The sequence below is a fragment of the Mus caroli genome, chromosome 10 (genome assembly GCF_900094665.2).
Source record: "Mus caroli chromosome 10, CAROLI_EIJ_v1.1, whole genome shotgun sequence".
Lineage (NCBI taxonomy): Eukaryota > Metazoa > Chordata > Mammalia > Rodentia > Muridae > Mus > Mus caroli.
The window spans coordinates 4,379,327-4,406,217 of NC_034579.1; the positions used below are offsets into that span (position 1 = coordinate 4,379,327).

Here is a 26,891-nt window from a genome sequence, read left to right on the forward strand (position 1 = left end):
AAAAGGTATGTCATAATGTAAATCTACCAGATCTGGTTTTTCTTACTTACTTTTTGCTTTGACTAATGCTTCCATGTGTCTGAGATTACTGGTGTTCACCACTGCACCAGCCTGTCTGCCTCCGAGTAGTCTTAAAGATGGAAAGTTTTGCTTTTTCAGTCTCTAGGATGTGCTTTTCCTCAGGTATCCAAGAACATTAACTATTTTAACTTTTCATTAGAAATACATTCAACAGCTACTGATGTTAATGTTTGTTTACTATAAGTTCAGCTATAATCTGTCTGAATGTAATTGTTTTAGAAAAAGTCCTTCACATACTGTTAATTATATAACTGAGTAGCAGAAAAAGAAATGGTGGAGTGTTAAGATCTAGGCTCAATTACTGGCCAGCTACTGGAAGCGCTCACGTATTTAACGCTTCTTCCCAAGGTTTTTCCCTCCTTGGTGTGCAGTGGGAGGACTGGATCAGGTAACTGCTGCTAGATCTGCCTTAGTGATGATAGGTTGGTTGGCAAGTGCTTACTTCAGGTCAGACATTACCTCATTTTTCTGTGTGTAGTATGTACAACTCTCAGTTCTCCATTATGCACTGAGCCCCAGAACGTCAATGGTAGACATCAACCTTAATTAGCAGAGTTTCCCACAGTGCACAGACATGCATTCAGGGTAACACACAGATAAAAAAAATAAAATCTCAGCCGGGCAGTGGTGGCGCACGCCTTTAATCCCAGCACTTGGGAAGCAGAGGCAGGCAGATTTCTGAGTTCGAGGCCAGCCTGGTCTACAAAGAGAGTTCCAGGTCAGCCAGGGCTATACAGAGAAACCCTGTCTCGAAAAAAAAACATAAATAAATAAATATAAAATAAAATAAAATCTCAAAATCCAAGTTTAATAATATTGTTATTAATATGTGGGGGGTACACACATACGGCAGCCCACATGTGGAGGTCAGAGGACAACTTTTGGGAGTTGATTCTTCCATCTTACTCTAAGGCAAGATTTCTTGTGTTTCTGTTTCTGCTGTGCTGCAGAGCTAGCTGACCCTAGGCCTCCAAGAGTCTTCTGTTTCTGCCTCCCGTCTTGCTGTGGGAGTGCTGCGACTATAGATGAGCCATCATGTCTGGCTTCTTCTTTTAGTTTGAGGGATAAAACCCAGGTTGTTAGGCACGTGTGGCAAGCACAGCAGCCAGCTGTGTCACCTCACTGGCCCAGATGTGCTCCTGAAATGAAGTAGCCATGCAAGATATCTTGCTCCCTCACTCTGCCTTTGTGCCATCAAGTATTAGATGGTTGCTTGCCTGCTTTCCTACTGACTGTCCTGCCTTTTATTGACCTTTAGGAACTCTGTATATGTTACAAATGTAAGCTCTTTTTAAAAATATACGTCATATGTATCTATCTTCTGTTCTGTGGATTACCCATTTGATAAACACAGAAGTAATAGTTTTAATTTAGTTTCATTTGTCAACATTTTCTCAAGATGGCCTCTAAAAATCTGTTTAAAGACATGAGAATAATCTCTATGTTCTTTTTTGAGCTTTATTTATTTTAATTTATACACATATATGAGTCTTTTGTCTACATATATGCATGTGCACCATGTATGGTGCCCTTGCCGGCCATAAGAGAGCATTCTCTGCATTCACTAAAATTGGAGTTAAGGATGGTTGTGGGCTAATGGGTGCTAGAAACCAAACGTGGGTTCTCTGCAAAAGCAGCAAATGCAGGAGCCTACTAAGCCACCTGTCTCTGCAGCCCCTCTGCACTGTCTTCATAAACCACGTTATTAGATTGTTTCCATTGGGGTCAGTGCTTTGTCTGTGCCCAATGTGGATTATGTTGCATTTCATTTGTCTGACTTTGGATACTCATGTGACCCAGCCCCACTGAAAATAAAGGTCTTCCTGTTCCCCAGAGCTCTGTGGGACCATCTTTGTTATAAATCAGGCATTCATATGTGTTTAAAGTCTAGTTCAAGGCACTGGGACCATGCTCATGTTAGACATCTCAGAGTGTGAGTCCTCTAACTTTTTTTTTTTTCATTCTTGTTTTGTTTTGTTGTTTTGAGATAGTGAAGATTATGACTAGATGGAGCCTCAAAAGTTTATTACCAGGGTTAATTGAGATAGTAGATGCAATACATTTAATATCTGGTATAGAAGTATTTGAATATCAGTTTAGTAGTAATAGCCTTCTTGTATTCATATTATTTGATCTAGCTGCAGAAATCTCTCCTGAAACATTCATGCTTGAGTTTTTGTAATCACCAATAGGAAGAAGACTGTGAGAAAGCATTCTTCAAAATGGATAATGTGCTTATAGATGACAGGAGGATACATGTGGATTTCAGCCAGTCTGTTGCAAAGGTTAAATGGAAAGGAAAAGGTATGTTGGTTTATCTTCTTTTACCCATGTCCTGCTTTTGGTGGTGTATGTGTGCGCGCGTGTGTACGCATGCTTTAATTATGTGCTGTTAAGAGAAATGTTAGTAGACTTCAGATCATTTAGGATTTTATAAAGCTGCTATTTGGAATGTGTGTGTGTATATATGTGTTGATGGATGAAAATACCTTTATCTTTAATGTTTGCTTATATTGTAAGTTATCTAAATTACCTATTGAAGACATATACTGATGAAATAATTAATGACTTTGATGATTTAGTTCTTTTAGATACAAACTTTTTAAAAGTTTATTGTTTTTGTTGTAATATGAAATTCTCTTCCACTTCTCTTGTACTGTTTCTCTTCCCAGAAGTAACCAGTTGCCTGTTTCTACAGCCATTCTTTGTAAACATGCATGCTTTTTTAAAAAGTATAGTTCACAGAATGCAGATTATATACTCAGTATTTTGAAGCCCCCGTTGATAATGTGTCTTCAGAGATCATTCATTGTGCATCTGTGTGCTAGTATATGGCTGCTTTTCATTGGCTGCTAGTCTTCCATTGAATGTGTATGTCATCATTTGTTGCTGGAGTTCTCCATAGGCTGTCCCTGTATGTGTGACATTTCTCGCATTTGCTGTATACCTACATGTAAGTCCTTGATAGAGGCATGCTTAACTTAAGTTTGGATCTCTTATATGCTAGAACATTATGCGATAGAACCAACTTATTCATCATCTTTTTCTTCTTCATCTTCCTCTTCCCTCTCTTCATCGTCCTCTTTGTCCTCCTCATCTTCTTCTTCCTTCTTTTTCTTGCTCTTTTCAGCCTTGACCACCCCCTTTTTCGCTGCATCAGGTTTTCCTTTAGCTCTGTAGGCAGCAATATCCTTCTCGTATGTTCCCTCAGCTTAGCAGCCTTCTTCTCCTAGGGCTGCTTGTCATCCACTGCAGTGTTGTTCCACATCGCTCCTAGTTTCTTTGCAGCATCACCAATGGATAAGCCAGGATGCTTGCCCTTGATTTTTTGGGTGGTACTCAGAACAGAACAGAAGAAGGCTGGAGAAGGCCTCGTTGGATGTATTGGGGTCCTTGAACTTCTTTTTGGTCTTCCCTTTGGGGCTGGGCGGTGTAAGTTTTTATTTCTCTTCCATAATGAGCCTTGCCAGCCTTTGCCATATATTCAAATTTCCCCTTTTCTTTAGCAGACATGGTCTTCCACCTCTCAGAGTACTTCTCGGAGAACTCTGAGAAGTTGACAAAAACATCTGGGTGTTTGTTCTTGTGCTCCTCCTGGCAGGTTTGCACAAAGAATGCATTTGAGGACATTTGGCCTCTCCGCTTCTTAGGATCTCCTTTGCCCATGTTTAGTTGATTTTTCTCCGTGAGGCAGAGTTGCCCAGTGCCTGTCCGCTGTCTCTGTGGAGCTCAATGTACTTCAATGGCTGTGAGACAGTTTTTCTATGGAGTCTAGATTGGTCTCAAACTTAATATCCTCCTGCTTCAGTCTTCTGAGTGCTGAGATTGTAAGTGTTAACTCCCCACACTAGTCATGAATTTTGTATCTTGTAAAGTGTGTGTGTGTGCATGTGTGTATGCTAAGGATTGAGCATAGCAGTCTCACAGATGCTGAGCGCGTGTCCTGCCATTGAACTGCATTTCTAGCTGAGTTTAAAAAGATCCTTTTACAGTTTTTTAAAAAGGCTTCACTTAGGGTTGTGCATTGGGGAGGCAGTGGCAGGCATATCTCTGTGAGTTGAAGGCCAGCTTTCTTTATATAGCCACTTCCAGGCTAGTTGGCTATGTAGTTAAGACCCTGTCTCAGAAAACTTTGGTAGTTATTCACATGTAATGCTAAATTTTACCAGAAAAATTAAGATTCCTGGTTTTTCTTATTTTAAAGATTCACTCTTATTTTATGTGTCTAAATATTTTATCTCTCTATATGTATGTGTACTTTGTGTATGCCTGGTCCCAGCAGAGACCCTGGAACTGGAGTTACAGATGGCTATGAGCCGTCATGTGGGTACTTGGAGTCGAACCCAGGTCCTCTGCAAGACCTTGTTCTTAACCATGGAGCCGTCACTATAGCCACAAGATTACCTTTTCTGTACCATTTATGGTTTGTTGTCCATGACTTTAGAAATAAAGAGGACTGTTTGGTAATAAGTAGTAGGCTGTATTGATTTTTTTCAATATTTTTTAATAAGGTCTGTAAAAAAATCTAGAGAAAGAAATATCTGGTCTCTGTGAGGAATGTTCTTTCTCCACATTGTTCATTCACAACAGCCTTTACCTCGCCAGAGGCCATGTTGTAGAGGAAACTCTAGTTCAGTGCACACTGCAGTCTGAAGCAGCGCCTCACCCTCAGTGTTCTCACTCATCAATCATGTTCCTTTCCAACCCACTGCTTAGAGGGAGTCGAGCTTTTTCTGTTTCATGAGGAGAGCTTTTTTGTTCACAGTTGGCTCATAGTACAGAAGTCTTTGTTTCTCTCTGAATTGGCTTCTCTCGTGGTGGAAGGAGAATCCTGTCCCAGCTTGGCTCGCCAGTCTTACCAGGCCCATACCCTTTCCCAGCCCAGCCTCTTGATGTGTTTTTTACATGTTATGATCACAGACCTATTGGTGGTGGGTGGTGTCTGTTTAGGAGTAGTGTTAGCTGCTGGCTGATGCAGTAGTTGAGTTCATGGACTTAGTGGCTTTGCTTGAACAGTGTTGTAGGGCAGGTTTTTTTCAGTTGGATGTTATAATATTCACCCAGGTCACTAGGTGGCAGCATAGAACTAAAGAAAACTGGACATGCACTTTGAACTAAAGTAACAGCAGAGACAGGCTTTGGGTTTAAGGCCTTCCTCACCTTCCCTACCTCCCACTGTGTGCTTTCATAAGTAGTCCTTTGTGTTTTATAAAATTGTTAGTATACCACTATAGGATGCTAATTCTTTTATTTCTTTTAATAAACAGGTGGGAAATATACCAAGAGTGATTTCAAGGAGTATGAAAAGGAACAGGATAAACCAGCCAATTTGGTTCTGAAAGAAAAAGTAAAGCCCAAGCAGGAGTATCCTTTATAAGAACCGTATGCTCGGCTGGCCTCCCCTCTGTAGGTCATTTGTGAGGGGGACATTTTGTTGTCATAGCTGGTCAGTGTTTCCCATAGACTTGGCTTTTTTAGTATACCATGTATTATGAAGAAAGTTAGAGTTGAAAGAAACCTTAGGCCTAAATATTTTATCTCCGACTCTTACGATAAATACCTTACTTACTTACCCACTGTTCTCAGATGATCTTCAGGAAGTAAATTCGTTACTTTTATATATACTAATGTTTTAAATTCTTTCTATTGAATATCCTTGTGCTATTCATTCTCTCTTTTTTAAAGATTTTATTTATTTACTCTGTTTACAATGTTCTGCCCACATGTATGCTGGTGTACCAGAAGAGGGCACCAGATCTACTGTAGATGGTTGTGAGCCACCATGTAGTTGCTGGGAATTGTACTCATGACCTCTGGAAGAGTAGCCAGTGCTCTTAACCTCTGAGCCATCTCTCCAGCCCCTGATATTCATTCCCTTATATTTAATTTCCTTATTTACATAACAAAATCTTGTAGTTCTCTGTCACAGGATTAGATTTTTTTTCTTCTGTATAATACATTGCCATTTAACAACAAAGATTTGCTAAATCTTTTTGCTAAATTTTTGTCTAGGGCTCCTTCCTGTTCAGTACAAGAGTTGACATTTATAGGATCTAAAAGAAATTTATAGACTGGACCATGCAATTCAGGTTCTTCCAAGTTATGACAAGAAAAAAAGCCATGAAGCATACTGCTCGTATTGCGTCATTTCTGTTTGCTCAACTATGACTGATTTCCCATTATAAATCTATCACTGCACACGTTGCAAAGGTCATTTCTTTGGTGATCATCTTTGGTAAAACGTGTCTTTGTTTTGTGTTACATAGGCATGTCTTCTCCAGGTATTCATCAAGAAGGCTGAGTATCAGGTTGGCCTTTAGATAGTCATGCTTTATTTAAAGTGTGTTGCCTGTCTGTGCTGCACAAAGTATTGGGATGTGTCTGAAGGGTGCTGACAGCATCACCCTAAGTCTTCCCAGGCAGCCAGGCCAGCATGCTGAGTCTGGTCTTTAACAAAGGATATTAGAAGGCATGTGACTAAAGCTTACAGTCATAAAAGGCATAGATGAGCATGTGCAAATGTTACCTTCGTATCAAAGGTAAGTTTGGGCTAACCACTTAGGAAGGACAGGGCAAATCAAGGAAGCATAGGGCATAAAGTCAAGATGCTTACAGAGGCCCTTCTGATTTTAAGGAAGTCACTGTATTATTTTTACGTTTGTAGCACTAAAGTGTTTTAATGAATGTTGGGCAACTACTCTACTAATTGAGGTATACCCCAGCCCTTGGGACTGTTTTCTTCCCCATCATTCAGAAAACTATGGGTATGTGTATGAAGACAGCAGAATGTGTATGGTCCTAAAGAACATGGCCATGTTGACTTCAGTCCCAGATTCAAATACAATAGCACTTTTATGTTAGGCTTCCTCATACTCCTCAAATTCCAGAGCCCAACTTTCTCAGAATTCACTGCAGAGACTGGGATTATTTTTACACTAGTTCTATGCTTTTTCTTAGTTTATTTTTTAAGACGGGGTCTTAACTACGTACCTGTCTTAGAACTCACTATATAGACCAGGGTGATCTCAAGCTCATTAGAGTTCTGCCTGCCCCTGCCTCTCAAGTGCCTAGATTAAAGGTGTGTGCCACCATTAATCTAAAAACTGACTGATTCAATCTGGCTTCACTCTTTCAGCCTTTCCTGAATTACTCTGCGTGGCCTCATACTAACTCGGACAGTGTGTTCTAATCTCACACACACAAATGGTGCCTTGTTGCAGGATATTTGATCACATTGTGAACCCCAAGATTGTGTTATTTAACTGAAAAAAAATATTTTTCTAATTGTGGTGTGGCTCAGGGAAAGAGAGAGAAGCCAGATTGAATTCAGTTTAGAGAGGAGTTTTGAGGCAGAAAAGCTGAGTTGAATCAGCCAGTTTATGCTTTATTTTATTCTAAGGCTTTATATTACATTAGAGAAATTACTTTAATTCCGATTCATCACTTTGTCCTGCAACTCAATTAGACAGCTCTTTCAAACAGGAGTGCTTCCTTCTACAAACTAGCTTTACCTTCATTATTTGGGATTACAGGTGTATACTAAGGGCATGAGAAAAGCCAGATTGTGATATTTACTGAAAAAAAAAATCCTTTTTTTAAATTGTGGTGTGGCTCAGCCTTAGCACATACCTTTAATCTCTGACTGGAATAGTCATGCCCTTAGTACACGCCTGTAGTCCCAAATCATGAAGGTAAAGCTAGTTTGTAGAAGGAGCCACTCCTGTTTGAAAGAGTTGTCTAATTGACAGGTTTGACAGAATAGGATCTGTTCAGGAAGAGAGAGGTAAAGGAAGAGACTTGAGGCAGTGCAGAAAAAAGAAAGAGGCAGTTTTACTGGGAGAGTGTTGGAGAGAGAGAACAAGCTAGGTGAAGTCGGAATGACCCAGAAGATTAGAACACATTGCCTGAGTTAGTATGAGGCCAAGCAGAACAATTCAGGAGAGGCTGAAAGACAGAAGCCAGATTGAATCAGTCAGTTAAGAGAGGAGTTTTGAGGCAGAAAAGCTGAGTTGAATCAGCCAGCCAGAGATCAGAAAGAAAAAGAAAGGGTGAGATTATTGAACAGTACATCTCAGAGGTTGAAAACACTCTAGGTCTAGATTATATTGTACTGAGTCTAGAAGCTTCCAGGACTAGACCTAGGTTAGAGACAGTAAGCCTCAGGAATGAGAATTACATCAGCTGAATAAAATATACTTTTCCAGTGCTTTTTATTTTTTCCTTTCAGTCCTTTATTTTTACTAGAGTTTGTTGACGTTAAAGTTACAGTAATGTGTATGCGGAGTCTCCATCATTTCCCCAGGCCCCTAGGGCCTTCCTTTGTAGCGCAGACGAGTGTTAGACTAATCTTTCCCTCATCTTTCTGAGTAGCTGGGGTTACAAGGATGGACGGGAGGCTTTAAAGTCAGGCTTTATGTGGGTATCCACACATGTGTAAATGTGGGTACCAGAAGAGGCCAGAAAAGGGTCTGGAACCTCTGGAGCTGGAGTTAGAGGTAATTGTAATCTAACTGATGTGTGTGCTGGGGACAAAACATAGGTCCTCTAGAAGAGCAGCAAGACTCTTAGCTCTTAACTTTCCAGTCTGTGTACTTTTGTTTGCTTGTTTCTTTTGAGAGGGCCTAGCCTGGAGCTTGCTACAAACTGAAACTCACAGAAATCTGCCTGCTTTGTCTCCTGAGTTGCGGGACCTCATACAGTGTTTGACTTAAGCTTTTTTTCACTTTTAATCTTCATATAGGCTTTCATTACATTTAAAAATCATTATTAATAACTTCTTTTATATTGCATCTTGCTATGATACTGAAATGTATGTTTTTAAACATTGTTCCCATTTCCTGGTAACTAAAAATGGTTCTAATGTGTATATCTGTACTCATGTAGCTTATGGTTTTAGTTGCTATAAATTCTTATAAAAATGTCTACATCATAACTGTTAGTTACTAAACCCCCTCCCAGCTGACCTAAGGAGACTCATACAATGCACCTTTTATGTAGAGTGTGTCTAGCTTTGGGGTTCATAACACCTTCAGTTTCTTTAATTGATGGTGTGCCTCCTTTCTAAATTAAGTCTTTCAGTATTGACAAATACATTTTGGTTTCTGTTCTCTTTAGAACTTTTGCCAGGTGGTTGTTAGCTGGCTGATTCCAGGGTCCCTTCCAGTGCTCTGGACTGCTGTGAAGACAGTGTGTTACTGGTATTATAAATGCAGCCTATGCTCGCAGATGCTGCTTGCTTTAGTTACACATAGCCTTATGGCCTCCTCTCTTTGCCATGTTGCCTGTGGCTTGCTTCTTACCCATCGTTTATTCCATTTGTCCTTAATGCAGTGCTTCAGTGCAAACTATGATCTTATACTAGATGAGCAGGGAGAAGACTCCAAGTCAGGCCACTCACACACAAGTAAAAAGCACAGAAAGAAAACACGCCACTGCTCCGAGGAGAAAGAAGATGAAGATCATATGCCAATCAAAAATCCTAATCAGGTATTTCTAATATTCAGGCTTAAATATGGAGAGATCGGTAGTTTATAATTTTGTACAGTGTATCTTGGTAGTGTGATTTAGGAAGTAAGGGATAGTTTTAGATAATCATTCCCTACTTTGAGCTATAGAATGGGCATACAGACTTGAATTTTAAAGACTGTATCCCACAGGTTATAAATACTGTTTTTAGAGTAATATATACATTTTTACATTGTAATCAAGAGTGATCTCCTTACCTTACTCATTTTCATTAAAAAACCAATGTGTCTATGTTGAAAAATTGCTTCTCAATTGCTGCTTAATTTCTCAATACTTTTAAAAAGATTTATTATTATTACTACTGTTACTATTTTCCATATATGTCTGTAGATATATGGTACTTGCCATTGGAGGTCAGAAGAGGGTGTTGGATTCCCTGGAGCTGGAACTACAGGCAGTTATACGGAAACTTTACGTGGGTGATGGGATCTGAACATGGGTCCTCTGAAGACCTTAAATCCTTACATCCTCTTAAATACTGAGCATCTGCTGGCTTCTCAGCACTTACACACTAAGTTAAAAAGTTCTGTGTGTGTAGTGCATGTGTGTGGGCATATGCATGCAGGGAAGCCAGAGTAGGACACTGACCTGTTCTATCACGCACCATCTTCATCCCTGGAGACGGAGTCTCACTGAACCTGGAGCCAGGCTGGTAGCCAGCAAGCCCCAGCAGTCCTCCTGCCTCCACTCCCTTAGCACTCTGGTTAAGGCTTGTGACCTTGCCCAGCTTCTTACTGTGGTTCTGGAGGTTTGAGCACAGTTCCTTATGCTTGTACAGTCAGCACTTCTATCTGAGGCACAGTCTCCAGCCTCTTGATTTTATTTTAAATCTTTTTATGTGTATGTATTGTATATTGCAAATATTCTCTCCACTCCCTTCCCATTAGTCCTCTTGTTTCCCTATACAATTCACTCCTATATTTAATCTATATGTACCTGACTATATAAAATCTAGAACCACAAATGAGAGAAGACTTACATAGTTTGTCTTTCTGAGACTGATTTAATTTGCTGACTATGACTGTCCAGCTATATCCTTTTACTACACAAGACGTCACACTTTGTGGCTGAGGACTTTTCCTTTGTGGACATCCACATCGTCCTCAGCCATTCCTCTGTTGCTAGACACTTAGTTGTGCCCGTAACTTAGCTATTGTGAATGGTTCTACAGTAAACATTGGTGGTCAGCATGTGTCTTATGTGCAGCACTGCCAGTAGGCTTGAAGATTCCTTTGGCTTGTTTGTTTACTGACAGGTCTCTGTTAATCCTGGTTGGTCTTGAACTTGATTTGTGGCAGCAGCTGTCCTTGAACTGATCTGCTGCCTTCATCTTCCAGTTGATAGGGTGACAGCCATGAGCTCTCACCTCTGGCTAGCCCTTGAAGTTTTTATGTCCGGTCTGTTTTATAGATACAAAATAAAAATAAAATTCATAATTAAACATCATAACAAAGCTCTCCTGAGCAGCATATTTCCTAAAACAGTAATAGTGAAATAATTTCTAGCTCGTTTTAGCTCTTTGTTAAATTTAAAAAAGCCATTTCATCCCAGCTGCATGCTTTTATCTTATTTTATGGTAGTCATTTGAGATGGTCTTGATGAGTGAGAAAGACATCAGGAGACTATGGTAAGGAGGCAGCGAGCACAGGAGTGCGACACTGAAGCAGAGACACAGGTAGATGTGTTAGGGCAAGGCAGCCTTGCTGTCAGGAGAGTTAAGAGTGACAGTTGTGCACTGCTTGTCATTGATATGACCTGGGCAAGTTAACGTTGAGTCACAGTCTCCTTTTTTGAGGAGGGAGATACTTCTCAGACAGGCTGTTACTGTAAACGTGGACAAGTGTGTGCAGACATTTCCTATGTCTGCCTAATCTCCTTACTGCAGCTAGTACTGTCAAGGTCACTTACAGGTCTCCTTGTGGCTATACCATTTGTTTAGTTCCTATTTCAGGTAATGGGTCTCATTTTCTGTTTCATGTTAATGGATTGTGCAAAACATTGTTTTGGTTTATAGTTTTGTTTTGTGGCTTGCTTTGTTTTGAGACAGGATCTCACTGTATAACCTTAGCTGGCCTGGAACTCATATAAACCAGGCTGGCTTCAACCTCACAGAAATCTGCTTGTCTTTGCCTCCCAGGTAGTGTGATTAAGTGGTTTGTAGATTTTAGAACAGTAAGATACAAACATAAAGTCTAACTGAACACTATGGTAGTACACATCTCTGACTGTAGTGCCTGGGAATCTGAGGCAAGAAGGTCAAGAGTTGGAAGCCAGGGTGAGCTACATAGTGAGGCTCTGAGTTTAAAGAAACAAAAAGGAGAAATCTACAGACTAATACACATACAAAGTGAAACTTGAACCCTGTTCCATTCCCTTTTTTCTTCATCTTGTAGATGATGGCTCTCTCTCTCTCTTTCTCTCTCTCTCTCTCTCTCTCTCCTCTGCGTGTGTGTTAACATGGATGTTCAAGTACATTTGCCTATGTAAGCTTTCTACCTTATATTTGATAAATACTCATAGATAGCATGCATTCCTACCCTCAGTGTCATCTAACAGAGCTACGGTCTCTCTCTTTTCTGTGGCCTGTTAGGTATTTAAAGATTGCCATCTCTCACGTCCTGTTTCAGATTTTAAACTATCTTGGTCCATTCCTTCAAATGTTCCTCAAATAAATATGTAAAAGGAAAAGGAATAAAGGCTATTTTGTCTGTAAAATGTAAGGTCAAGTCTTTTACCCCAAGTTCACAACAAGGACAGAGGAGGCGGCTTGTTACTGACAAGCTTACAGGTATAGTGTGCCGTGAAACCATAGGTTAGATCAGAATCACAGTCTACTGCTGTTTACCAGGAATATAGTATCATCCCCCTCTTTCCTCAGTCCTTCATTATTATATAGAATTACCCATACTGCAGTATTCCAGGTGATGTCGCCAGAGTATCTCCTCCCTTCCCTATAGGACTTCTTATGTGTGTTTGTATGTGTGCAAGTGCATCTTAGTACATACATACACGTGTGTGCAGGGAGTATGCTCTGGAGACTACAGGGGGGTGTCACTCTCCACCTTACTCCTTTATATCAGGGTCTCTTACTGCAGCTAGACTGGTAGCCCACAAACTTGAGCTATCCTCCTGTCTATGCCAGCCTACAGGGGGAAATGGCATATAAGCCATTTCACTCCAGTCTTTCAAAATAAATGTCATATTACATTACTAGGAATATTTAACATGTTTTCTACTAAAGCCTTTTAAGTCCCCTCTTTACATACTGCTTTTAGCTACAGGCATTCAAACTTGTATTTATTTCAGTGAGTCAATCTAGGCCTGAGATAAATGTTCTGTTGTAGATAATTATAGGTTTAAAGAAATGGAAAGACGGCGTGTTTTAAGTTCCCTGCTATTAGGAACCTTTTTACCCTACTTTGTGAGTATTTTTAAATGTGTATTTATGGTTTTTTTTTGCATATGTTTGTGTACAGGTGTGTTTGTATGTGTGTGTGTGTGTATATAATTTGTGGTATGTGTGTATGGAGGCCAGAGGTTCAAGTTAAGTGTCTTCCTCTGTTCTACTCTATCTTGTTTTCTTTGAAACAGCATCTCCACCTGAGCTCAGAACTCACTGATTGTCTGATCTGTTTGTCATTGTTCCAGCCGTGCTAGGATCCCAGGCACATGCCACCTCACCTAACATTTCATATGGGATCTGTGGATCTGAGCTCAGACCATTGTCCTGGTATGCAAGGACTTTGTGACTGAGCCATCTCCCTAACCTTTACTTTCTGATTACTTAATTAAGACTTTACAGTGGCATGCAATAAAAAGGAAGAAATGCTGTTAGAAGCTTGTTTTTTTAAATCTAAAGGCTGAAGAGATGGCTCATCAGGTAAAAAATCACTTGCCATGCAAATCTAATGATTTGAGTTTAGTCCCTGGAACTCCCTTTAAAAAGAAAAACCAAACGACATGCTTTTATGCCACACATCTGTGATCTCTGTACTTCTGTGCTGATGTGGAAAGTAGAAACAGGAAAATCCCCCAGAAACCTGAGGACCAGCATAGGGGTATGGTGCGCCAACCTAGCAGAAAAGGGTGGCAGAGCAAACCCAGCCTTGGCAGAGTTGAAGGAAATGGCCCCCCTGAGAGTTGTCCTCTCTCTCTCACACACACACACACACACACACACACACACACACACACGTGCACACACACCATTAAGTTTCAAAATACTTTATGGAGATTGTAACTATAAAAGTTTTAGATTCTAAAATACATTTTTCTAACCTTTTCCCAGTAAGTACATTAAAGTAAGTCTTTTAGATTTCAGTTTGATTTGATAATGTAGCTATATGAATTCCTTTCCTTTGTAAGAAAGCTCAGCTATTTTCTATTTCAGTTTCAAAGACATAATTACTAACGGGAATTTCAGTACAAGCTGTCAGTGTAGCTAAGATTTTCCTATTTGCTGCTGTTTGCTGGGAGAATTCGGTTTCTGTTTCTTTAAATTGTTGCTTGTTAAATGGCAGCCTTGCTATTCAGTTCAGAAACCGGCTTTTTAATTGTTCCCTCTGCCTTAATTCCATAGGTGTTCTTGTGTTGTTGAGGTTTTGGATTTTTACTAGGTTACAGGAACTTGAGTAGTATCTAGTTGAAGTAGTCAAAATGGGTCTCAGTTCTCCAAAGATCCATGTTTTGGGGGTCGAACTGGAGACTAAACTGAGAGCTATAGCCTTGCCAAGTAACTTTCTAGTATGTCTGCCTCTGCACCGCCAGCCCACATATACCATGTTATTCTCTGACAGCACACACTGTTGCTGTCACTTTTAAGGATAGGTTATTTTTCTTTGTCTGAGGGCAGAGACTTACTGTGTAGCCTTGGCTGCCCTCGAGCTGGCTATGTATATCTGCCTAGTCTTAAACTCATAGAGATCTACTTATCTCTGCCTCAAAGTGCACCATGCACCGCCTTTAATGTCTGACATATTAAGTAAGAGTGTTAACACATCGTGTATCAGCTCATAGACCATAGAAAGTGTATTAGAAGATAGAGAGAGACAACATTATAAAACACTTTAAAATCAACCAGGGCCAGGGGATAGTAGGAGTGTGCGTAGTATGCAAGGGACCCTGGGTTTGATCCCAACACAGTTTTTTTTTTCTTAAGTTGGTTTTGTTTTATTTTTTAATGAGCCAGGCATGGCAACACGGGCCTCCAATTGCAGCTACTAGGAGGTTGAGATAGGGGATCAGGAGTTCAGGGCTTTCCTGGATTGCAGAGTGAGTTGAAGACCAGCCTGGAAGGGATTGTGGGGCTGTACAGGCCAACATTTGCAGTATTTGCAGTGACTGTTTTCATCCTAGCCTGACTGACACACCTAGACCTCTTCCTACTGTGTCCTTTGCGTGATACTGTCTTTGTAGACTTAGTAGGGGACTTTAGTAGTTCAGTGATAGAGTCTCAGTTTGGGTAAGTGGGCAATGAGAACTGGAGGATAGCTTCTTTTTATAAGAACACTGGGCTTTGCTCTTGGGCTGGGGGTGTCTTGGAATACTTTCCTGGCTTGTGTGAAGCTCTGGGCTCATTCCACAGACTCCATTAGGAAAAAAAAAAAAGACCTGGTCAGTGTTTATGTGGCTGCTTCAGCTCCATGTTTTTGGGACTGATCTTTGAGGTCAACTGAAATAGATGTAAACCAGTTAGACCTTTAAATGTTAACTCTTGTGAGTTATTTACTTTAATACAGTTTATAAGATTCTAGTATTAGTGGTAGGACATACACTGAAACCATTAGGGCAGGTGACTGAGAGAAGCTGAGGAGATGAAATGAATGAGTTTATTACCAGCTCAGGCTACATAGCTGAGCCTGGCCCCCACCCCCTCCAAAAAAAAAAAAAAAAAAAAAAAAAAAAAAAAAAAAAAAAAAAAGTGATTTTGAGCTGTTGCAGTGGCTTGCTTCCGGCAGATTTTTATGGGCTTCATGCGTTGACGGAACTCATAGATGATTATTTTACTGACTGACTTTAACACTGCATCTCTTTGACAGGATATCTACAGGGAAATGGGTTTTGGCCATTATGAAGAAGAAGAAAGCTGTTGGGAGAAGCAGAAGAATGAGAAGAGAGACCGACGTCAGAACCGCAGTCGTAGCCGATCTCGAGAAAGGGATGGTCACTATAGCAACAGCCACAAACCCAAGTACCAGACAGAACCTTATGAGAGGGAAAGAAGCAGAAAGAGGGACAGAAGCAGGAGTCCAAAGAAATCCAAAGATAAAGAAAAATCCAAGTACAGATGAGCAGAGGAGGTGGACAATTGTAGCAGGTCTGCTCCGGCCTGACCTGGGGTGCGCAGACGCACTCAGTGCCTGCCAGCACAGCTGACTGCGGTTTCCATGTTAGCCTTGTTGCCTTTCAGGTTACACTGATGGATGGTGTGGGGCTCTGGAAGAGAGGGAGGCATTTTGTGTATACTTTTTATATAAATTTTATTGTTATGCATACATGGTAACGTTCATATTTGACACCTTTCATAGTTTCAGTCTTTTAAAAATGAATCATATCACGGAAGTCCATAAACTTGTATGTAAAACATAAAACATAGAAAATGTACCTGGCTGCAGTGTAAGAGATAAGAGTGTCACTCACTATGAAAGCTCCATATGTCCCTTCTCCTTGCAGGAATTATTCTGAGTTGTATTTACCCTGCTGTTAATTTTGTATGTTTTTGAATTTTATACAAATGGCACAATGTATATTTTCCTTCTGTGACTTTCTTTTTTTAAGAGTCCATTTATTTTTATTGTTACATAGTTGTGGTGAATGTAATGTGATCTGTTGATGGACTTTTAGGTTGTTTGTTATTTTTGCTATCTAAGGAATGCCACTGTGAACATTTCAACTGGGCATGGCACTTTCTGGCCATGTGGTTTGAGTTTTCAATGCATTTATAGTTATGGTTGCTGTAATTTACCTGGTATGTGAATTGTATGGGGTCAGGGGTAGCCACAAGAGTAGTTAGTCTACCATACAGCTCAGAGCACATTTGCTCCATTATTGTACATAGTTTTGACTACCAATAGAAAAGGCTTAACGATATCAGGAGCTAGCATCTTTTCTAGGGGAATGGCTCAGTGGGTACAGTGTTTCTTCATCAGCATAGGACTGAGTTCAGATCCTCACCACACACCCAGTGCATGCGACTGATAATCCAGCACTGGGGAGACAGGAGCAGGGGAAGCTCCAGGCAGTGGGAGTGACTGAGGAAGACACTTGGCACTGACCTCTTGCCTCCACATACTGTACAAACTCGTGCGTGCAGGCACACACACATCCGAATACACAGCTGTTCTGCATACAGAACTGTAGGTGTTGCTCACACAGATGAATCTAAAACATGTTCTAGAAGAATGAGCAGGGACAAACTGGAAGCAACGAGAAGTCACCCACTGACTTCGGAGACTCGATTTAAGAGCTCTGGGGTATTGAAATAGGAAAATGTATGCAACAAGCATTTCAAGGCAAACATATCCTTGACTCCAAATTATAAGAAACGGTTTTATTTTTCCTATGTATTTGACAGTAACTTTATATGCTTATGGGGGTGTAGTATGTTTGCTATATGTTAGTACTCTGGAACAAGTAAATCCATTTACAGACATATCAGCTCACTTTTTTCTTTCTTTTGGCCAAAGTTTGCTCTCAGGGATTTTTGAAATCTATTCATTATTATTAACTGTAGCTTGCACTCCCTGCAATACTTTCCAGGCATTTCTTCCTTTCATTTAGTAAAAACATCTACTCTTTGACCCAAATCTCCTTTATTCTTCACTGTGCCCCAGGGCAGTGCTTCTCGATCTTCCTAAGGCTGCAGCCCTTCAGTTCCTGTTGTGGTGACCCCCAACCATAAAATTATTTCATTCCTTCTTCCTAACTGTAATCTTAGTGCTTTTACGAATTGTATCTGTGTTTTCCAGTAGTCTTAGGCAACCCTTATGAAGAGGTCATTTGGCCCCCAGAGCAGTTGCAACCCACAGGTTGAGAACCACTGCCCTGGAGTCTGAAGTCATTTCATTCTTGAGTTGGACTTTTGTAGACTCCCATAAAAATGAGGTCACAAAGAATTTGTGTTTCTGTGCCTGCTTATATCACTCAGTACTAATGTTGTCCAGGTTCACCCATGTTCAAATGACTTTCCTTCCTAAAGGATGAACAGTATCCTTTGTGTCTATATGACATGTGTTCTCTGTTGTTATTAGGCAAGTATATGCATTCTTTGTTTGCAGCATGCAAACTGAAACCCTTTACACTGTTGGATCATAGTAGTACATCTTCAAAGTTTGTCCCCCCAAAATATCTCCACTGTTTTCCATAGTGGCTATAATAATTCACATTCCCAAAGACAATATATGAGGATTTCTTTTGAGAAGCTGTGGGTTTTNTTTTTTTTTTTTTTTTCTAGACAGGGTTTCTCTGTGTAGCCCTGGCTGTCCTGGAACTCACTCTGTAGACCAGGCTGGCCTCAAACTCAGAAATCTGCCTGCCTCTGCCTCCCTAGTGCTGGGACTAAAGGCGTGCACCACCATGCCCGGCTGGAAGCTGTGATTTTAACCAGGAGTTTTTTTCCTTTTATTTATTTATTTATTTATTTATTTATTTATTTAATTGTTTTACTTTAATGGGGTTATTTGTAACCCAGCCTGACCTCAAACCTAGCCGAGTATGAGGTTGAACTTCTGGTCCTCCTGTCCAAACTTGCAGAGATCTGGAATTATAAATGTGTACCACCACGCCTGTATTATGTGGTTGTAAGGACTGCTAGACAAGCCCTCTACCAACAGACTTCCATTCTTTGTTTTTGAGACTGTGTAGCCTTGGTGGCCTGGAACTCACTCTGTAGTCCAGGCCTTTGCCTGGAACTCCTAGAGATCTGCCTGTCTCTGCCTTCCAAAAGCTGGGATTAAGGGTATTTATGCACTACTATGCCTAGCCTCACTAGGTGATTTTAATTATATTTTTAGTCATAACATGGTTATGTATCTTGATGAGATATGGGGCAGTAATCTGAATTACTACTGCATATATATCTAGATGAAGTGACCCATAACTTCTGTCTCAGATTTGGCTTCAGGGTTTGGGTGAGCCCCACCTTTTCCCCTTAGGTGCTGGCATTGAAAGGAGAATCTTCTACCTCCCACTGTACTAGATGAAACCAGTGATTTTCCATTGACTTTTGGAAAAAAAAAAAAAAAAAAAACAGCAAGTACATTTTGCGTTAAAGTAGTTACTTCAAACCCCAGATTGCTCATTAATATAGCTTCAGTTTAGGCTGTTAATCTTTTTTTGTTTGTTTGTTTTTTGTTTTTGTTTTTTTTTCTGAGACAGGGTTTCTCTGTGTAGTCCTGGCTGTCCTGGAACTCACTCTGTAGACCAGGCTGGCCTCGAACTCAGAAATCCGCCTCCCTCTGCCTCCCAAGTGCTGGGACTAAAGGCGTGCGCCACCACCGCCTGGCTAGGGTGTTAATCTTTTACCAGTTGAATTGTCAAAGACTTTGGCCAGCACTCTAATAGTTCTTTAGTAGGCTGAGTGAGAACCTCCGTGTTGTCTCAGCAGTTGGACCAGTTCCTTTAATAAACTGCATTTTGGTCAGTGGAAATTTAATCTAAGTTTGACATTTCATACCTGGAAGGTTGAGTCACAGAGAATACATAACAGATAGTAAAATCGAAATCTCAGAAGCTTCACCTTTAAGTGGCTGTTGCTAGGAGACCATGCTTTGATGGGAAACTTGAGAGGTTGTTTCCTGTTAAGTGAACATGTGGAGATCCCCTTCATTTTCAAAACGGACTCTGTTTCAAAGCAAATAACATCAGTTATTCTTGCTGGTCTTTATTCCTACGTGTTTATAACCCACCCAGGTCTGGGAAATATGAGTAATGCTAAGAGTTAGCAGTCTAACATTTTGCCTCCTCTATTCCTTGTTCGTTTGAGCAGGCAGACGGGTGAGCTGTTGAGTGTTTTCATTGTGCAGTTTAAAAATGGTATTGTGAGGGCTGCCATGCACCTCATCCAGTAAAGGCGCATGTCACCAAGCCTGGATTTGACCCCTGGGTTCTACATGTGCCCTGTGATGTCTGCAAGCACACAATAAATATATGTGATGGGTTTTTTTAGAGATAGGGTTTGTCTGGCTGTCCCAGAACTTGCTCAGTAGACCAGGCTGGCCTTGAATACAAAGATCAGCCTGCCTCTACCTTCTTGAGTTGTTCTGGGATTAAAGGTGTGTGCCACTGCTCAGCCAACTCAATGATTTTTAAAAAACCTGTGTTGATGGTCTTCCCTTTGGATTGCTGGGAAGCTGACCCACACAGTAACATACTAGCAATAGTGTGTATAAAAAGAGAAGTTGGGGAACGCGGCTAGAATTCTAGAACTCTACCACAGTGGCCCCTGGTTCCTGAAAACAGTTTTGCTTTGTACTGTTTCCTTGGTGTGGTGGGGAGGCTTGGCTTTCCAGTTGGGAAGCTCGATTCAGAAAGAAAAAGGTCGGTGCCAGATGTAGGAGCAGAAAACTATGGGAACACGTGGTGATGGGCTGACCAAAGCAAAGGATTATAAAGAGAAAGGAAGGGCCAAAAGACAGGAGGGAGTGGGAAGCAAATCCAGAAAGCCTGCATTTGATTCTTAGGGGGTAGAAAAGCTGAGCACATTCCTAAGGAGGGAAGTGGTAGAGTGTAGCCAAGGAAAGTGGGTTCTGCAACAAGCTGGTTCCACAGCCCCCATTGCTTTGCACATAACTCATCCCATATTCGTGCCTCGTGCAACCCCAAACCAGATTTAATCCAAGTCACGTTCCCAGGGTAGGTGCAGAAGCCTGGATTTGAGACATAGAATGGGCCTTCCATCAATAATAATAATAAAAAAGATCACAAAAAGTCTATGGTCTCTGCTCCACAATCACTTACTGATGAAGGCCAGCAGTTCAAGGGTCTGGAGTGGCTACAGATGGATGTGGTTTGGGTAAAACTTTGATACACTGAGAGCAGGATTAGTAGAGCTCCCTAGTTAACATGGTCTCTAGTCCCATAGTGGGCCACTTCTCATACTGTGTTGGGGGCAGTCGCCCTGTGCAACTCATCTTTATACCCACGGCGTGCAGTGGAGAGCCTTGCCTTTCTGTAATCTCATTGGACGGCAGATACCTTTCCCTTCAGGGGGGTTGTTTCTCTGTGACATTGATAATCATCTACTATTCACAAACCAAAGGCACAGATTCATTGCCTTACCCCCTCGCATGCTTACAGGAAATAATGTGATGTCTCAGCTGGATACTTGCTCTGTTTGGGAGCCTGTGTTACATCTTGTGTCTACGGCCTCTACATGAGTGGACACATGATGCTGCAGCACGCGGTAGCAGCTTGAAGGTGCTAATGATTCTTTCTAGCTTCTGGTACATTCCTTGGCTTACAGTTACATCACTTTAAGCTCAGCCTCTGCCTTCACATGGCCTTTATCCTGCTTCTCTATGTCTGAGTCTCCCTCTCCTTATTTCTAGTAAGAATGCTAGCCATTACATCAGGGCCCCCTCACGGCTGTACAACTCCAGCTTACCTGGGTGACTTTTACAGAGACTGTTTTCAAATAAAGTTATGTTCACAGAAGAAGTCGGAACTTGACCATGTTTTAGGACAGGGGTCAGGGTGAGGGCATGGTAGCTTGTCACCTTCCTTGTGGGGTGAGGTACTGTGGGGCTCAAGAAAAGCTTCTATAGTGTTTTGGCCAGAGGCCAACAGAGGATGCTGGGATAAGCCTTGGAGCCTATGTTTCTAAACAATGTGGCCAGGGTTCAAGGCTTCATGTAGCATGTGCAACACCCCTCATTGTTGCCTGTGCTCATCTTAGTTCCTCTGTTAGTGACCGTCAGTCCTCGTGTCTTTTGGCTCATTGGTTCATAGCATTTCTTCTTAGGGATGAATGGAGTGCTAAGCATGAAGTACATCTCATTTCCCGTGGGGGAGGGGCTCTCTGAAAAAAATCTAAGATTTCTCCGGATTTTAGGAAAGGCAGGTCTTCCAGAGTCAAGAATGGCCTGTTAAAGCTAAGCATTACTCCGCTCATGATATGACCCCCAACCATAAAATCATTTTCATGGCTACTTCATTACTGTATTTTTTTGCTGATGTTATGAATCGTAATATAAATATCAGATATACAGGATATCTGATATTTGTCTCCCATGAAAGGGGTGTTGAACCCCAAAGGGGCCACGACCCACAGGTTGAGAACCACTGGTATCGTAGGCGTGTGAGTTCAGTAGCTGGGATTGTACAAAGACAGTGGAATGCTACAGAGCACCCTGCTGGACCATTGCTTCTGTCTGATGTTATTCACAAGGCCCGCAGTCCTGAGAAGATATGCCTGGTTTTTGGAAGGCCAGACTTTCCCACATTTGGATCTGTCTAATGGCCCTGCACTGGAGGAGACAATCAGTTTTCTCAAGCTGGGGTGTCATGATGGCCCAGAAATGAAAATAAATAAAATAAATAAAGGTTTTCCCTAAACCTTAACCAAACAGCCTGTGTGTGATAGTACGTAAAAATAATTGAACTGGTTTTTATTTTATATGTATGAATGTTTTGCCTGTATGCATGCATGTATGTATGTATGCATGTGTACTGGTTAGTTTTGTGTCAACTTGACACAGCTAGAGTTATCACAGAGAAAGGAGCTTCAGTTGAGGAAATGCCTCCATGAGATCCAACTGTAAGGCATTTCCTCAATTAGTGATCAAGGGGGAAAGGCCCCTTGTGGGTGGAGCCATCTCTGGGCCGGTAGTCTTGGTTCTATAAGAGAGCAGGCTGAGCAAGCCAGGGGAAGCAAGCCAGTAAGGAACATCCCTCCATGGCTTCTGCATCAGCTCCTGCTTCCTGACCTGCTTGAGTTCCAGTCCTGACTTCCTTTGATGATGAACAGCAGTATGGAAGTGTAAGCTGAATAAACCCTTTCCTTCCCAACTTGCTTCTTGGTCATGATGTTTGTGCAGAAATAGAAACCCTGACTAAGACAGCATGTATGTATATATGTATGCATGTATAAATGTATGTTCAGAAGAGAGGATCAAATCTCCTGAAACTGGTCTTACAGATATTTGAGAGCTGCCATACAGATGGTAGAAATTGAGCCCTGGTCACCTACAAGAAGAGCAAGTACCCTAAACAGCTCAGCCATCTCTCCAGCCCCTCAATCTTCATGGGATGAGCACACACACTTCTGACTGGGAAGGTAGTTTTGCTAGTCTCTGTAACATTGTTTTGTGTTAGAAAGCTGGTCTCAGTATACAGCCTTAGCTGCCCTGGAACTCTATGTAGACCTACTAGCCTCCACCTCATAGAGAATCTCCTTCCTGCTTCTGCCTCATGCGTGCTGGGATTAAAGATGTGTTCCACAACACCCTGTTTGTCTCTGCAATTTGTCAGGGGTTTCTAGGTGCTGGGCTTGGCCACAGCCAACTGTGGTAAGCCTGTCTCTGTCACAGATTATGTTTAAGTCAGGTGTAGTGTCAGGCACTCATGGGCTAGGGCTTTAGGATGCTGAGGCAAGAGGGGACCTCAAAACCAACACAGGGCTGCAGAGATGGGACCACCACTAAAAGGGTTTGCTATGCAAGCCTGACAACCTGAGTTTGATCCCCGGAGCTCACATAAAAAGCCAGGTGTGGTGGTACACATCTGTAATCCCAGCACCCCTACATTGGAGATGGGAGGCAGAGATAGGAGGATAGCCTGGAATTGCTGGCCAGCTGTCCTGAGGTATGCATTAAGCAGCAAAAACAACAAGATCAACAAGGTAGAGGGGAGAACTCACTGCCAAAAGTTACATTCTGGCCTCCACAGACATGGCGTGGCATGAATGTACACACACACACACAAATAACAAATAGTAAAACACTCAGGATTGGGGCACTTCAAAGCTAGTCTAAGATATCTAGGGAGACTGTCAATCACTGAAAGCGCCAGACTTTTGAATTGGGAACGGAGGCCTGACAGTGGGTCCTCGTAACACAGACACACAAAAAGAATGAAAGAGCTTATACTCAAAGTGGTAATAGCCATTGACTGAGCATTTCACACAGACCAGGTGCATTTAAAAATACATGTGTTTCTTTGTAAAGCCTGTCATAAACGTCTCTATTGGGCAGCGCTAAGGACTGAGCCTGGGTAAGCTATCGATCTGCCACTGAGATGCTGAGATGCAGTCTCATCGTTACATGTGCTCATTTATTCTCACACTGTCTTCATCAGATAAGATTAAATGAATGACTGCCCCATTTACATAGAAAGAGGCTGAAACATAGATGTCCATTGGCTTGTGGGTTACACAGATGAATAGCAGAGTGATCTGCATGGCTTCAAGTCCATGACTCCAAACCACAAAACATAAACCAGAATCTGCCTCAGCACACACATCAAAATAAACTTCAGGTTATAGTTAAAAGTCTTATTTAAATGACAAAAGAACAGAGTAGGATGGCTCAGCTGGTAAATGCGCCTGCTGCGGAGTCTGACATCTGAGTGAGGTCAAACCCTGAGACCTACACTGTAGAAGAGAATAGTTTCTATAAGTTGTCCTCTGACTTCCATACACAGGTATAAACACACACACACACACACACACACGTANNTATATATATATATATATATATATATATATATATATATATATAACCAACCTTTATAGCTTGAGAGAGAAAATGTTTCAATCCTGGGTGAAGAAAGGATTAAAAAAAACACAAAACAATATACAAACTGTAAATTATGAAGGAAAAACCAATACATTTACTGAAAAGTGTGTGTACATCTCAAAACACGATAAGTTAAAAGTTATGTGCAAAACAGAACATGTACCTACGACATACACAAAACACACAAGGCTCAATAACATGAAAGATAATATAAACCAAAAAGTAAAGGAACACTCTAGGAAGACGACTGGCCACCGTGGGGGAAGCCTGGTTGAACTGTCCGTGAAGCTCCTAGCATTTAGGGAAGAGAAACTGAGATGGCCTTGGCAAACACTTCCTCACGTGTAGGTTTGGCAAAAAGCAGAAACCCCGAGGTCAGCATGACTGGTGACTCCCACCTGCCTCTGGTGAACTCTCATGGAAGGCTGAGGAGAATTCTTTCTGGCCAGGGCTATGACCTTGTCCCCACTGGACTATGCAGTCTAAGGTCACTCAGGAAATTTGTCTAAGTTTGGTGTCCACTGGTGCTGTAGATGGAAGGAGGCAGCCTGAGTCTTGAGTGCCCTGAGCTTCCAGGGCTCTGTGTGCGTGTTACCTACTTGCATGTTGTCCTCCTCTGTGGTCAGGGTCTATCCACACATACCTACGCCCTCTGGGGCCACTTCCTCATGGCACAGACCCAAGTGTTACCAAAAAGGCAGGGAGTAGGCAGAAGTAGCCTTGGGGTAGACCAGGCAGAAGAGGAAAGGGAGAGAGGCTTGCTCAGGATTCAACAACTGTATTTGTGGGGTATAGACCCATACCCAAGCACCACTACAAGATTTCAGCCTCCTCTCCTTTTCTTATTTAGTTGACTGATGTTTGTGGGGCTGGAGACGGAGTCCTGGGACCCTTCATATACAAGTGGCTGCTCTTTCCTCTCCTCTTGTAGACAGAGCTCAGTTTGGAGTGAATGACACCATAACTGTTTCTCTTTCCGGTGGGTAACACGTCGTCCAAACAGGTGAGACTTCTTTCCTAGCCCCACAGTCACGGCAGCTGAAGCACCCAACTGTGCATGAACCCAGCCCAGCTTTCTCTAGATCAGATACTATAAAGGGGCCATATATATGATAGGTAGTTCTTTTGACAAAGACAACTGACAACTGAGTGTGGAGTTTTCCAGCTAAAATGGTGTCTCCTCTTTTGGCCATCACTAAACACATTCTAGTCTGACAATTGAACTTTTTTTTTTTTTTTGAGACGGTTTCTCTGTGTAGCCCTGGCTATCCTAGAACTCACTCTGTAGACCAGGCTGCACTTGAACTCAGACATCTGCCTGCTTCTGCTTTCCAAGTGCTAGGACAAAAGGTGTGTGCCACCACTGCCCAGCTGACACCATCACTTTTGTTCATATGTGTGCATCTGTGAGTGAAAGCATGAGCATATATGGAAGAGGAGGCTCCTGAGGCACTGTCTACTCAAAATTTTAGGATTTCGTGTGTGTGTGTGTATGTGCACTCTGCCACAGTGTATGTCAAGGTCAAGGGACAGCTTGCAGGAATGGGTTCTCTCCTTCCACATGTCGGTCCTAGGTATCACAGGTTATCAGCCTCGGCCATGGGTGCCTCTACCTGCTAAGGCATCTCAATGGCCTACAAATCAAGATCTTTATATCCCATATCCCTGGTCCATCTTAATAATCTTCCCAGAGCTGCTGAAACCTGTTGCCTTGACCTAAGCTCTCAAGGCTAGGCATGGTAGTTCACACCTTTAATCTCAGCACTGGGAGGCCGAGGTAGGAGGACTGAGTTCAAGGCCAGCCTAGGTATAGCATGCTCAAGGACATCCTAGAATACATACAAAGACGGTGTTTCAAAAAACATAAATGACCCAGTGGGTAAGAGTGTTTGCTGTGCAAGCAGGAAAGAGAGCCGCCGGGCCCTTTTTCCTCCTGATTTCTAATCTCCATCACTCAGGAGAAAGCCAGGCCATTCTTGCTTCCTCAGACCCAAGCCCCGGGTTCAAAACTCAGCTTAACTCCTTAGCTATATCCTTGAGAAAGTCTTTGTTAGGGGTGTTATCTGGTGGGAGGTGGGCTGCTATACCATTTTTTTTTTTGCATTGCTATGAAAGACCCCAAATTCAGGAAACAGAATTCTGAGTCTGCTCTCTGCACTTGCTCTATGTATAGCGGCTGAATGGTACATTGTGTAGGCCTGCGATCAGATGTGAGCTCCTCAGTTAGAGAAAGCTGTCACTCACTCCATGTGGGACGGCAGTAAAGAGAGCCGCTGAGTCCTTTTCCCACAGGGGGTCATTACTTCTTGAGACTCCTGGCTTTGTGGGTGACTGGCAGAATCCTCCCAGCCCAAGTACCATGAGCAACTTGAGGCGGTCTTTGCCCTTCCCGCTTCCCTTTGACAGTCTATGGTCTTCTTCAGCTGAGCATCGACTTCCTCTAGAGCATCTTCAAGCAGATGGGCTTCCCAGCCACCAGGAGTGGGAACTTAGCAGCTCTTCTCACCCTCCGATTCCATTCTCGGTGCTTTTGCCCTCTTGGACTCTTGGCTG

The 26,891-nt window shown here is 42.0% G+C and overlaps 1 protein-coding gene across 1 annotated transcript in view; it reads left to right on the forward strand.

Moving 5' to 3' along the window:
* Ppil4 (peptidylprolyl isomerase like 4) overlaps positions 1 to 17,257 on the forward strand; it is a 32,587-nt gene extending 15,330 nt beyond the window's left edge. The window contains exons 10-13 of the mRNA XM_021174863.1: positions 2,274 to 2,385; positions 5,349 to 5,445; positions 9,420 to 9,567; positions 15,645 to 17,257. Coding sequence (XP_021030522.1) covers positions 2,274 to 2,385; positions 5,349 to 5,445; positions 9,420 to 9,567; positions 15,645 to 15,896 — 609 coding nt within the window. The 3' untranslated portion in view covers positions 15,897 to 17,257. The remainder of the gene's footprint in view (positions 1 to 2,273; positions 2,386 to 5,348; positions 5,446 to 9,419; positions 9,568 to 15,644) is intronic.
* The last annotated feature ends 9,634 nt before the right edge of the window (positions 17,258 to 26,891 follow it).